This window comes from Nematostella vectensis, chromosome 6 (assembly GCF_932526225.1).
Source record: "Nematostella vectensis chromosome 6, jaNemVect1.1, whole genome shotgun sequence".
Taxonomy (NCBI): domain Eukaryota; kingdom Metazoa; phylum Cnidaria; class Anthozoa; order Actiniaria; family Edwardsiidae; genus Nematostella; species Nematostella vectensis.
In genome coordinates this window covers 12,260,167-12,274,358 of record NC_064039.1, presented here as the reverse complement: position 1 = coordinate 12,274,358, position 14,192 = coordinate 12,260,167, and the positions used below count along the sequence as shown (strand labels likewise).

Sequence of the window (14,192 nt, the reverse complement as noted above, 5' to 3'; positions counted from 1 at the left end):
TACATGGAGTTTGACTTTAAAGCTCTGTTCATAGTCCTACACTTCTCGTACGATCAATATACTTTCGTTCCCCTCGCTCAGCTCTTATAACCTGCTTCGTTTGATTTTGTGTAATACTCGTGTTGTTTCCGGAAACTCCCTCGCATTGGTCCCTTGCTTTTTCTGCGATCGATATACTATCGTTCCCATCGGTTATTATATCCTGCTTGAATTACCGCTGATATTCGTGTTTTTTTCCGAGGCTTCCTCGGGGTTGTTCCGTGCTTGTTGTGCGATCGATATACTCTCGCCGCCGTCGGCTTTCGTACCGTTCAATTTAGTGATAGTTATGTTCGTGTTGGTTCCTGAGCCTCCCTCAGGTCCAACAACTGAAGGAGAGACTTCGCTGGTGTCTCGCCGTATGAACTTGAGACATGGTAATACTTGGTTGAAAGCTCGCCTGAAATCCGCGTTAATTAACCAATACACGAATGGGTTGATGGTACTCGAGATGTAGATAAGATACGCATTTAACATGTATACCTGACGCGGGAGACTCCCTCCTGAAATATAACGCAAGCGATGGACCATTAGATATTTGAAGTGGGGATAGGTGAGTGATGCTTTAATGCACGATATTTTTTTAACTGAAGAAAGCTTTTGTCCGTTTTACTTTTTTTTTCTATAGTTGCCTTGCTTTCCTTCAAAATGTCTATGCAGGAATTTTCATTGTGGGCGCTGTGCTTGAATTGCTCATGACATATGAATGATCAGAAATACCAAGCCTTGCGTACACAATACCGGTAGGGACTTTAATTAAGCAACGACGCAGGCAACGTGGACGACGACGGCAGAAAACAGTGAGATTTGATTCAGAATTCAATAGCAGCCGTGAAAATGCGTTCTGTCTGATACATTTCAGCCGTTTTCCATAAAACCACGACGTGAAAAATCAAACTTTCACGGTCAATTAAGGACGCGGACGTTTGCCGTGTAAACTCCTCTAACCACGTTCGCTACTGTAGAAATAATGTCCTTAGTTTATTTTTATCTATCTCTGACTATAATGTTTTGCTAATTCCATGGCAATTATTGATCACCAAGCGCAAACACATCTTTTTCGATCTCGTTGTCTTGGCCGTCGCCGTCCTCCTTGCTTGTTGGCAAAGAACCTTTGAGTATCATGCAAGCATACAGGAAAAAAAAACTACAAGGTTTTTAGTCCGTCCTACCATTTTACTTACGAAAAAAAAAAGCGTATCAAAAGTTGTGTCGAGTTTGTAAGAGTTGCTGTCAATCATTTTTCAGCACTTAGATGGCTTCCGAACACCCAAATATCCTTGAATAGTCACAAAAGTAGAGAGCAGAACAAATTGATTGACCCGCGCTAGGAAGTGACTTGTAGTATAATTGAACTGTTAATGTGACTTGTAGTATAATTAAACATATATTAAAGTATATTCTCGTATTGTCATCTAGTTAAGCTGTTTCATCCCCAAAACCAGAATTTTACCCAAATGACAAACCTGTAAAAGCGTCGACAAAATCGATGATCGAGACAGGGAGCCAGCACATAATAAAACCAGCGGTCGCAACCATCATAGTACGCGTGGCACGGGCTTCCTGTGCTTTCCTCCTCGCGTCGGCCTGGTCCCCACTTGTCATCATGCCCGCCACTCTTCGGTTGTTCGCCCTCATCGCAAAGTAACATTTGCTATAGCTATACAAGATCAGGTTCATGGGGATAGCGATGAAGAGACACTGAACAAGAAACGTATATGTGAGGTCAACATTGAACGGGTACATGCAAAGGACTTTGCCCGGCTGGAACGCGTAATGTCCCCACCCCACAAAGGGTGGGATCGTGGCGAGCCATGGTAGGAGCCATAGGAAGATGATGGTAATGCGCATGCGCGATGCCGTGAAGGTCTTGGTGTAGAGAAAGGGATGGCTGATGGCTATGTAGCGGTTGACGGCGATCAGACACATGGTCCACTGCAATACACACAAAGTTCCCATTACAATAGACTACGCACGTAGTCACATAGAGATCTATTGGGGAATGATTTGCTGGGATTTTCCTTAAAGACAATACATTGCAAGTCATTTCAAATTCTTTGCTATGCTATTTAGTTGCAGCCTTTCTTGTTGTTGGTTTCTATATGATCGCAACCGTTCGCAGGGTAAGTTTCCATGTAATCATACACGAATTGTCTGCGATCGATTACAATCGTGTGCGATCATGTGTAAATCGGTCCTTAGCATAGGCAATATATTTATATCATCTCTTGCGAAAGGTAATATATTAGTATTGAGTATAAATCTATGAACGTCTATTTAATTAAGATAATGATGCTGATGATTAGGTTTATTACAATGACGATGATCAGAAAAAAACATACCACAGACACTATTCCAAAGGAGAATATGAGAAAACCCTGGGCATCACACACGACGGCTCCATAATGCCACGTTCCCGTGAGGGAGACCCCTAGTGAGAGCGGCATGCAAATTCCGGCCATCAGAATATCGGACACCGCCAAGTTGGCCACCAGCATGTTGGGCGTGGTCTTCAGGCGAGTGTTCCTGGCCAAGACATAGCACACCAGAGAGTTTCCTAGAAAAATAGAGATACCTTTAGTGGTTCACATCGCTTAAAAGAGAGTCTCCTTAAAATAGAGTGTCCATATGTAAAGAAGTGCAGGGGCGCATCCAGGAGCATAGCCAAGAATGAGTGCACATTCGAGGTGTTAATTTTGTTACCGGCGCGGCGGCATGGTGCCGACACGGTTTTCGAGCGCCAAATTTGAATTCAAGCGTAGCGAAAATACAAAAAAACGGGCCAAAATGGGTCAAATTGGGTCTAGTCTCCCTTCAGTTTCTTAAAAAGTATTTGGAAAAGTCAAACTATCACAACGGAATATGTAAATAGAAACATTTATTATTCTAAATATATTAAAGGTTGAATTTTTCTTCTTAACACCGTGATGGAAATCGAGGTTAGATTTTTAAGACTTTTTGGCGATTTTTGTATGGGATTCGGAGTTTTGTAGTCATTAGCGCCACTTTGAGTAAGGTTCACTCCTAAAACTTTAAACAGGTATTAAAACATCACAACGGATTATTTGTCTGGGGTCTCTATAGTCTGTTTTAAGTGCAAAAGGGGGGCCGGAGCAGGGCTCCAAGAAAGGGGGGCTGGATTTAATGTTCTTCCTTAGTTTTATTTTTTGTTATTTTAAGCCAAATATCAGAAAACAGGGGAACGGGGCCCGCTCGGTCAGCCCCTTCAGGATCCCTGTGGATGTCCGCGCAACAGCAAATAACGACTGGGTACGAGTCTGGTCTCGTGCCTGTCCACGCCTTAAAATGTCCCCCCCAAAAAGAACGGCCCAGCCGCAACTGAGAATTAGACGTTCTTATAAAAAAAAGAGCGTATTATTACCAAGTAGTGCCAGCAGAATAAGAATGACGAGTAGCATGGACTCGATGACGATAGACGCCTTGTCTCTGTTCATAAGCTGTGCCATCAGAGTCGGGTACTCCTCCAAGGAGGCCATTTCAGAGATCACTTGCACTGAGGGGAAGATCACATACACCTCGATGCGTGTACCGATAAATGGCGGCTGTCTTTGTGGAGCGGGCGGCACACCGCTTATCGACCCTAAAATCATTCTCGCGCATAAAGAAATGCCATTTAAAATTGCCATTCGCTGATGGAGTCGTATAAAATGCGTTGAGCGTTGCTACCCAACCCCCTATCCCCAGTATGCGTAAAAAATAGAAATTATCCTTGCCGTAGATTCCTCGACTTTGGTATACTACCACGTCCTTTGTGGCAGGTTTATTTTGCTCGTGTGAAATATAGAAACTGTTAAATAAATCCTACTCCTATGGAGTAGACCAAACTTCAAAAAGTTAATTAAACCTAAAAAGGGCATCCCGTGATATTGAAAGAACGTCATAATTTTTTTTCGTGTAATGTGACGAATGCTTGCACAGCTGGGCCACGTTATGATTCTTCAGATGAATAAACTATTGTACAAATATTTCTTTTCATTATTACAAATATTTCTTTCGTTCTCTTTCTCGCTATTCCCTTCCTTAATGCATTACATTCTATCATAGAAATGGTCCAAGCTACTAGGATCCTGTGGGGTGCCTTTAATATCAATGCAAGTAGAAGGACGTTCCCTCATTACTCTCGCCTTCTGTAAAATTAGCGAGTGCTCTTGTCTTGGACGCAATTGTAGAAGAAAGATTGCCCTGTCTGCACCAATTTAGATACTTTTATTGCGAAGACAGGTGATAAAAAGAAAAAAAGATTTGTCATTGCATATTGATGCAAACAGAGTTACCCTTCCTGTTCTTAATTTTATCCTGATGAGGCTGGAATTATTTTAGATACTGGTCCGTCGTTTTATTTGACCGAAGAGTTCAAAAGAAGAGTTTATAATTAGCAAAAAACAAATAAAACAAGCAAGGCTACAAAATTGTCAAAAAAATAAATAAATATGCTATTCTTAAATAAATCCTCAAAGAAAGAATTGAAAAACCCTTTCAAATCATAACTCCCTACGGGAACATGCGTAAGACGTTTGTGTGTTTTCCAAAGTGGCTACTGGCAGTTGTTTTTGGGATGTCTGCTGTAGCTTCAAGCTCTCATCACAGATTAAATAAACTATCCTCCAATAGTAAACTATTCAAGTCGTTCGAATTGTTTGTTTTTGTATCAATGCGTTATATTTATCTGTTTGATGGCTATATACCCAGAATGGTTGAAGGAGTAGATATTTTCTTCTACACGAATAATATTATTTATAAATACTACGACAAAAAAGAGGAATTTAAAAAGAAGATAAGAAAATATTAGAATGCTAGTATCCTATGTGCAAATCGAGTCTGGAAAAAATGATTGAAAGAAAGAGCGAAATCTTCGTATTGTAAGAATGTCCATTGAAAGCATAAAAAATATTTTGATGAAAGTTCCGGGGTTAATTATCTATGCTTTCAAAAATTGTCCAATCTATCAATACGTCCGCGTTTCATTTATTATCGGGCATCTTCATAACTGTAATGTCCAAAATTCAAAGGATGAAATGATTGTAGTTTTCATCCATTGCTTAGGCGTGGGCACTCGCCTCGGCCGCCTAAAATCGGTCGAAGATTCACCAAATCTTTGTGCATCATTTCTTTGCCTACCTTTTTATACCTCCTCAGCATATTCTGGTTAACAGCTTGATTGTTTGGTAGTAGGTCAATATTGCAGATACAACAGCAGACTTCTCTAACCTTTTCTCAAAGTTTCTTGTGCGCTGCTCTCTTCTATGAGCGTCATATTTTCTCGCTTACTTTGCTTTGCATCATAAGAAATCCGACATAAAAGACATCAATCATATCACATCCGGTGAAAAGAGCCGCTAATAATTCAAATCCGACAATAAACAAACCCTTTTGTGTTCCTCATGATATTAAGATTACATATTTCTTTTGGGAAGGTATTAAAGTACAACAAAAGAAGTTTAGCGCAGTATCTTTGTTTTATTGAAAGGGAATCCAGTCTGTCGTGGGAAAAGCTGATGCAGGTTTGTGATGTGTGGCATGAGGGATATTAGCGGTGTACAAAAAAAAGTAATAGGAAGCAAGTGAGAGGGGTGGGGGCTGGTTTCACCGTGTGTCCTGATTAGTAAGTAGGGCTGGCACGGGGGCAGCTGTCTTTATAAGCTCCAGTCAGCTCAGCAAACAAGGAACAAAAATTATTGTTATCAAAAATATTTAAACCACTTCTTGCTATTTACACTGATTTACATCTCTTTTTACAAATAAAAGCTACTGCACTACTAAACGAGCAAGCATTCTCCATTGATTGTAAACAGATAGAAGACTATAAAAAGGCAAATACATCCTCGTTTTAGTCAAGAGACGATACCGCTAAAGGCTCATCTGTACTAGCGAAGAAACTGGAGATGTGAGAGCTTTTACGCATGAGTAAATCATCGCGAGAAGACACAAGCAGACACGCGTAAGCTAGTGCGTCCTTCCTTCTCCTTGTCCTTTGCTAGCGCAGCGTCGGCCTAACAGTCCTTCAGTTGCATTTTAGTGGGCTAGCGAAAGGTTGACACTGTATGACCCCAGTTTAGGGTACAAAATATGCAGAAGTTGCACCTCCTTTCACGAGCCTATCTTCGCGTTCGGATGAACGTGCCCCGCGTAACGGATGACCGTAGTACATGCGATTGCCATGATTGCGTGACTTCCATTGTGTGACAACTGGTAGCGTGACCCAGACGTCACACAAACGTCTCCTCAACCTGACAGCAACAAAAGCAAAAAAAATCTGTCACTAGCGGTTTCAAAATGAAAGACTATTTTACGTGAGTCAAGTCGTGCTCTGATATAAAAGCGACTTAAGATTTACGACGGCGGAGGGACGGCGCACAGGTTCTATTTCCACGCGCTAAAAGAAAATTGTGGTAGCGCGCGCTGAAATCCTGCTTGGGCACCTTTAAGGTATCGTCAAGAGGCTGCCCTCTAGGGGAGGGGGTACTTGGTATCTGTAACTAGGGTTTGCGGCCTTTGTGATTGATCCTTTAAAAACCTTTTTCCAATAGGAATGATAGTGAATGCTTGCGGCGTGTGCAGCGATCAGCGCGAATGAGACGCAAGGGGCATGGGCGGAGCCTCCTGCTCCACTTACGTTCGAGTGACTTTTGCGCATGCGTGGAAGTTCTTCTTACTCTTCCATAAATCATCTTCTTCACACTATAGCTATCGTAAAGCGAAAAAAGTGCAGGGACCGTACTCACCCGTTGGTAATCGCGACTAGACAAGCGCTTCTTGGCCGCCGGGGACCCATACAGCTTGCGAATTTTGGCTCCAGGCTGGTTGTAGGGGTCTGGGCTACACACCATACGGCCTGACGGCGTCTGAATAGTCAGCGCTGGCACGCTAGGGGCATGCGCAGTACGCGTACGGCTTCGCCTGAATGGTGACATACTCGAATTTCCAGCCGACAGAGTGCGCTTATGTCGCGGGAACACCTTTCCCCCGGATCTGTGAGGGGACTTAAAAGGCGACATAACACCCGAAGGAGTATAGCTTGCCTTGGCAGCTACAGATCTACTGTGGGAGGGTCGGTGGGCAGGCACATCTGGGGATCTAAAGGTGACGTTTTTGTGGTGGCTCGTTTGGTCCATTGTATTGTTGGCGTTGATTGGTGATAGGGGTGGCCTTGCAAGGCTGCCAGGGGTACACGTGGACTTGATTGGCGTCGAGTATGTGAGAAGGCTTGGCTTCATGGCCTATAAAAAAAAAGAAAGAAAAAAACAAGAGAATAAATTGCGGGGCATGGTCACGCCCTTTCTGGTCGTTTCCTTATACTTTTTGAAAACATTGGGGAGGGGGGGGGACTTGCCCCGAGTGCCCCATCCCCTGCTACGGCCCTGATTTGCAATTTATGCTAGGTGCGTCTCTGTTTAGCGTGGAGTTGCTATATTAGTGTTATCATTAATTAAATCCTGTAACAGTTGAGGCCAGACGCGATAATCTCATGACTGTCTCACCTGATCTACCGGTTTAGTTCGCGCGCGACTCCTCGGCATGAAGGGAGGCGTCCCTGGGTGTGTCTTTTCGAACTAAAAAAGAACAAAAAAATACAGTTAATAAAAAGCACAGACACACGCATGCGCGTATGCACGTCTGCCTATGCCGCTATTTGTTTTGTCGCAATTCTGATTGTTCACGCGCGTTTTATTATCTACGTGCACTGCTCTTTGTTTTCTCATAATTCTGATTGTTCACACGCGTTTTATTACCTACGCGCAATGCTCTTTGTTTTCTCATAATTCTGATTGTTCACACGCAATTTATTATCTACGCGCAATGCTCTTTGTTTTCTCATAATTCTGATTGTTCACGCGCGTCTTATTATCTACGCGCAATGCTCTTTGTTTTCTTATAATTCTGATTGTTCACGCACGTCTTATTATCTACGCGCAATGCTCTTTATTTTCTCATAATTCTGATTGTTCACGCGCGTTTTATTATCTACGTGCACTGCTCTTTGTTTTCTCATAATTCTGATTGTTCACGCACGTCTTAATATCTACGCGCCCTGCTCTTTGTATTCTCATAATTTTGATTGTTCACGCACGTCTTATTATCTACGCGCAATGCTCTTTGTTTTGTCATGATTTTGATCGTTCACGCGCGTTTATTATCTACGGGCACTGATCTCTGTATTCTCATAATTCTGATTATTCACGCACGTCTTATTATCTTCACGCACTGCTTTTTGTTTTCTCATAATTCTGATTATTCACGCACGTCTTAATATCTACGCGCACTGCTCTATATTTTCTCATATTCTGATTGTTCACGCGCGTCTTATTATCTACGTGCACTGCTCTTTGTTTTCTCATAATTCTGATTGTTCACGCGCGTATTATTATCTACGCCCACTACTTTTTTATTTTTCGCAATTCTAATTGTTCACGCGTGTTTTATTATCTACGCGCACTGCTCTATGTTTTGTCTGATTCTGACTGTTCACGCGCGTCTTGTCGATATGTACGCGCACTGCCTCTCCGCTGTTGTCTTTCCTGTTTATCCCTATAGATGCGAGCCTACCTTCTCCATAAACTTCTGCTTCATTGGTCCATCGGGCATATCCTTCACGTGATTATACAACTCCACTAACGCTTCAGTTGTCGCCTGCTGCGTGGTCTCCCTGTGTTCTCGATTATCCAGCTGATGACAATACGCATGCGCCATGGGAACCTCGTCTTCCTGTAATCATAAATACAGGTAGCCCAGTTTAACAAATCGAAAAAAAGACTCTGAGGGCAAGAGACTCACTGCTTTCCTTGAATGTTATGACTCAATTCGTATTCTTACGCTGCGCGGGGGATTGGGTCGATCTGATAAGCGTCCCCCACCATGCTGTTCGCTTATCTACTCGACCCAATCCTCCGCGAAAAGTAAGAATACCAAACATTCTACATGCTTACTTACCTTGCCTATGCTAATATTTTTCTCGATCAGCTTTAATTCCTTTTTCAGTTCATCTGGAATCTGCAGGAAAAATCCGGAAAACTTTAGTAAAATAGGTTGACATATTAATTATGTTTCTATCCCCTTGTATAAGAAGTTTTAATAATAATTTGAAAAATACTATTAAAATTTGATATTAAAGTATATCCCCCCCCCCCCCCCTGCAGCAGCCAGGCACCGTGGAGAGAGTGGGGCCAGAAGGGCTGAAGCTCCACCGCTCTTCAAGAAATTGTCATATATTTCTTATATTCAGCCCCCTCAGTTTAGTGGTACATTCTTTCTCATCAGCCCTACCACTTGGAAGCATGCTCTGAGCCCCTGGCGGCTGCCACTTGGTAACGTACATAAGCATAACTTCTTTGAATTGTAATAAAAAGGCGAGATATACGAAGTCACGTGAGTAGTGGCAATATGGCACGCACTCTTGGGCTTTTGGCAGCAAAATAACAAACAAAAAGAAACTTATCAACCAGAAAGTTTTTTTTTTATTTTTTTATGTTTTTTTTTTTTTATGAAAGAGTCCATTTTCATTGAAAGACTGAATTTTTAGTCACTGGGTCTCTGTCGCGAAGAGCGCTGCCATTTCAGAGTTTATTGTGGCGTGAGCTTCCCATTCACAAAGTCAGGACATTTCTAAGCGCAAGTCACCGGTTGTTTCTGTAGTATACCTGAAAGAGTTGTTTGGCAAATGTGATCATGAAGGCGACAGATTCATTCAGTGCATCTAGTTCTTGTGGGAAGCTACTGATACAAGACCCCCTCTGTGGAGGAAAAATCAACAAAAGCAGGAATAAGCTCCCTATTTTAATGCAAGGAGTCGTACTGCAGAGCCGTTGCAAGACACCTCGCAACGGCTTGATTGGGGGGGGCACAATACAGAAAGCTTAAGAAAATATTGGGGGGCAAAGCCACGCCCCATCTCGTCATTTCCTTATGATTTTTGACAATACTGGGGGGGGGGGGGGGGAAACCTGCCCCCAGTGCCCCACCCCTGTACTGAGGGTACACCATAGCATTAGACAAAGTGTTAACAAAAGGCCAGTGGTTGTCACCATAGAAAATGAGAAAGTTTTACGTTAGACCAGCAGATATCCGTAGCATTAGTTTGAGTTACTGTTACGGTGTATTAGGCCAGTAAATATTACACCATAGCATTAGAGGCAAAGCGTAATGCAGGTCAGCAGCTGTAACCATGGTTACTGCACCTGTTCCAAAGCCTGCTGGGAACGAATAAGGCACCATGACTTGACACGACGGAATGGAATTCTCAAGGACATACGGAATGAGGACTTGAGGAATGAAAACATCAAGTGTTAGGGGTTAGCGGAGAAACAGACAAGTCAACAGTTAGTTGGTGAGCAAGAAGTTGTCAAAGTATGTTATAGTAAAAATAAATACACTAAAGATTTCTTTGTTTAGGGCTTCAACAAAGTTAGAAGTACTGTACAGTATTTATACTTTAAAAGACTCTATATCACAGTTGATACAAACCCAATTATTCTATAGTGTAACATACATACTGTAGCGTATTTGAATAAAGTATTTTGACAGCAAATCTCCTAACATGTTTTCTAAAATCCTGAGTTTTCCAAACCATAGGAAATATTGAAACTCATTGTCTCATGTATGTTTTCCCAGTTGGCTTTAATGGGGCAGCTTCATGGTACAGCACATGTCTGGAGTCAGTGTTTATTGTAGTTGAATTTTACCCTGTCAATGCCTTGTTCAAATAATATGCAATATTTTATTGAAAACTATGTTTAGTGACAGTTTGTGGTCATTTTCTTTGAATTTAAGTCTCCCACATGTACCAAAGGCTCATAGGTCAATATTATTGGCCTTTATTGAATTCAGGCCTGAATTGGCCTAAAATTCATTTTGTCCAGGGCGGAGAGCCATCGCATTGCAAAGCTCTTACCATGACACTGCCCCTTTAACCCCTGTACTGACTGCAGTCTCACTCACACCTTCTTGTTACCTGTTTGTTGCAGTACAGTACATTTGGACAGAACACTACTGCCAGGTTGTATGCCGTCATCTTATTGTTGGGGTTTTCCAGAACAAGCTTTAGCAGCTCCAGGAGGTTGTGCAATAATGATCGATTTTCAGGCGGAATCATCAGAAACAAAAGCTGAAGTGCTTCCACATGCTTAGCATTTCCTTGATCATTTGAAATCTCTGTTATTATCAGAAAATGATGTTGGTAGAGTGATCTGAGCATGATTTTGAAAAACTATAGTAAGACAAAGTTAAAAATAAACTTGAACACAGATAATACAAATCTTTGGAACCAAAAGCAAAAATACAATCTATGATCAGGTTTATTTGTGAATCTAGGAGGCGTTTCCAAGTACCTGTAACTTGTAGGTAGGCGCGGTATGGGGCCTGTGTCAGCAGGGGCTCTGGGAGCTCTCCTAAGAATTGCTTCAGGACGGATGCAACATCATGCGCAGTAAACTTGCCACATCCTAGCTTTGGAGTGTCACCTCTATCAATCAGTTCCTTGAGTTCCTCTTGCCTCTTCTTGTTGCCAGATATTCGAAACAGTCCCTCTTTGTCTACACCTTAAAGTCAAAAAGCCAAGAAGTAGATTGATATTGCATGTTGAAGTTGCAGTTGATATTGTGAGTTGAAGATTGCAGTTATTTTAATGCATGCAAAAGAGGGTACTGAAAATTCCGTGAAGCACATCCGCCCTTGATAAACTGTCAGATATTACAATGGGAAAGTCAAGCATGGCCGTAAAAATGTATTGTGATGTACATTTCCAAGAGCAGAACCAAACTAAGAGTGGTCCCTACCAGTGAAGTATTTGCATTATACATAGGTTGGTGAACACTTAAGTATTTAGTTCTCAATTCATTGCTCAATTCTCAGTCAACAGTTTAAGCATTTATTAGTTATGAAAACTTTGCACACTTTGGCAGACCTACTCTTTTTTTATATTTTACTTACATGTCTTGAGATAGTGAATGAGTGGTAGGATTCTTTCAACAGACTCATTAGTAAGAGGGTGACCAAAGATGTGGTGATGGTCTGTAATAGACAGTACTGAGGATAAGTACACTACTGTGCTGGCCTGACAGCCAAAGGGTGAGGTTGGGGATTTGGATACCCCCCCCCCCCCCTCCGCACACTAAAATAAAGCCTACATTGTGAGTCTAGTAACAACGTAAGTTCAGGCCTGTAGCCAGAATTTTGCGCAGGGGGTTGGGGGGGGGGGGGGGGGGGTTGTTTGTTGTTCACCCATAAAGTGGACAATTTTCTTTTAGGTAGCTTGTCGAAAGTCGTAGTGGTACTTAATTTTCCTTAATTAGAGCAGACCTTCCAGTCAATTGGCGGTTGCAGCTTCCGGCCTGAACTTATAAGCTGATTCCTAAAATGCTTAAATAAAGAACTCAATTTCTTAAAATCCTGGTGACAGTAAAATGATATTGATGGAGATTTCACTAATGATTTCAAGATAATGTTCATTTTATTAATAACACGAAACAAGAATTAAGCAAAACAGGGACTCCCTATTAATTTCTGATGTAATCCATGCAAGATATTGTCAACGAGCCAATATACACCTTTTTCAATAAACATTGTCAGTGCAAATGGCGAATGGCAATCGGCAAATGGCAGTTCTAAGAACAATCACTGCTTATAGGTATAATTATTTGCAAGAATAAAGATGATAAGTAATATAATCACAGAAATTATCCACATGTTCCTAAATTAGATAGAAATTTGACAAGTTCCATGGTATTTTTTGATAGGAGAACTTCTATTTGACAATCGCCATTTGCCATTTGCACTGACAACGTTATTTGAGGTGTTATTTGAGATGTATATAGCTCTTATACCTACTCAAGTATAAACAAAAATAAGCACATGGAATATATAATCAGCTACCGGTATTGTACACTAATTTATACAGAAGTAATGCAAATATTACGTTTATTGACAGTCAACTGCCATTGTTTTTTTAACGACAAAAAAATGCCTCACCAGAGGCAATTTAACCTTAAGTAATGTAAACAGACATTATTACAACACCGACAAACTTTCCTCACAAAAGGATGTGCGGAAAAATTAAGTCGATTCAAAGCTTCTAACGATTAAGCCAACAGGATTTGCAAACAAACATCATTACTTACGTTTTCGGTGAATAATCTTGTTGAATTTCTCTGTAGATTTTTCCAAAAAGCTCCGATGAGGTTTGAAGTGACGCTCCAGCTCGAGGTTCTTAGCCACATTACCGCTATTTTCCAATTCTTGCAAATCTTCCAGCATCTTTAAATCCAAAATACGAGTCAATCGACTAAGGCAGATGGATCCATAGGGGTCCCTTGCATCGTTTTTACTCATTCTGTGTTTTGTTTGGCGAATCTTTCACCAATTATTCAGTATTTTGTTTAGGTTCAAGTCGAATTCATGATCTTTTGTCGGTTTCACATCTCAAATGTCCCCGCGGAAGCGACGAACACCCAATCAAAATAACGACTTTACGTCTGACCAATCAACACAAAGGTTAGCTGTCACGGCAAAAATGTATATGTTTAGGGAGGGGAGGGGTGAATCACGCAAACAAGGATTCATCTTTAAAAATGCTAACCACTTTTGAATTTAATTCCAATAAATATCTAAGGGGAGAATTGGTTTAGAAAAAGTAAATAATACATTAAATTATTCGATTGAATCTGTAAAACGGAATTTACACATGTGAACTCAAGCCCTCCCCCCTTAGTATTTTTGTTAAGTCCATTCCAATATGGCGGCGGAATGTGTTTGTTTTGCATGTTATTGTAAAATGTTCAATGTTTATCTCCTAATTTTGCAGTGCAATTCAGGAGTCCATCTAGTAAGCAGCTTTGCTTTTCATTGAAAGCAGAGGAGCTCCTGAACGCCAAGGTAACACCTGAATTATTGTTATATGATTTTTCAAGACCTCCCATATCATGAGAGGAATCATCGTGGAAATGGCGCGAATTAACCACTTACTGGTATCCGACTAGCACATATATATTATTAATATGCCTCTTGTGCTTTGACTTTTAACGTGGCTGGCGCGTCATTCCTCCGTGCTATCAGTACTCGATTGTTTATCTGTTTGGGTATTTTTCCATGCGTTCTTGTATCGATTGTGTGGACTCCATCTCCGCTTGGGAACTTCATCAGAT

At 41.3% G+C, this 14,192-nt stretch overlaps 2 protein-coding genes across 4 annotated transcripts; both read right to left on the bottom strand.

Annotated features, from left to right (window-relative positions):
• Positions 1–195: 195 nt before the first annotated feature.
• Positions 196–3,650, bottom strand: LOC5521029 (melatonin receptor type 1A). Its single transcript, XM_001640683.3, has 5 exons — positions 3,422–3,650; positions 2,382–2,596; positions 1,506–1,974; positions 1,080–1,151; positions 196–542 (listed from the first exon to the last, which is right to left on the bottom strand). Exons 1-5 carry the CDS (start codon positions 3,648–3,650, stop codon positions 196–198), a joined length of 1,332 nt encoding a protein of 443 aa, XP_001640733.3.
• A 2,082-nt stretch (positions 3,651–5,732) lies between these two features.
• LOC5520927 (rho GTPase-activating protein 19) lies at positions 5,733–14,158 on the bottom strand. 3 transcript variants are annotated; one of them, XM_032366034.2, is made up of 12 exons: positions 14,014–14,158; positions 13,170–13,305; positions 11,983–12,063; positions 11,382–11,591; positions 11,006–11,205; positions 10,233–10,316; positions 9,696–9,788; positions 8,989–9,048; positions 8,605–8,763; positions 7,539–7,610; positions 6,783–7,277; positions 5,733–6,287 (listed from the first exon to the last, which is right to left on the bottom strand). In XM_032366034.2, exons 2-12 carry the CDS (start codon positions 13,303–13,305, stop codon positions 6,267–6,269), a joined length of 1,611 nt encoding a protein of 536 aa, XP_032221925.2. In that variant the 5' UTR covers positions 14,014–14,158; the 3' UTR covers positions 5,733–6,266. The 3 variants fall into 3 exon arrangements, with proteins under 3 accessions (XP_032221925.2, XP_032221924.2, XP_001640732.3); XM_032366033.2 differs by lacking the exon at positions 14,014–14,158 and having other exon boundaries at positions 13,170–13,516; XM_001640682.3 differs by lacking the exons at positions 10,233–10,316; positions 14,014–14,158 and having other exon boundaries at positions 13,170–13,512.
• Between the last annotated feature and the right edge of the window lie 34 nt (positions 14,159–14,192).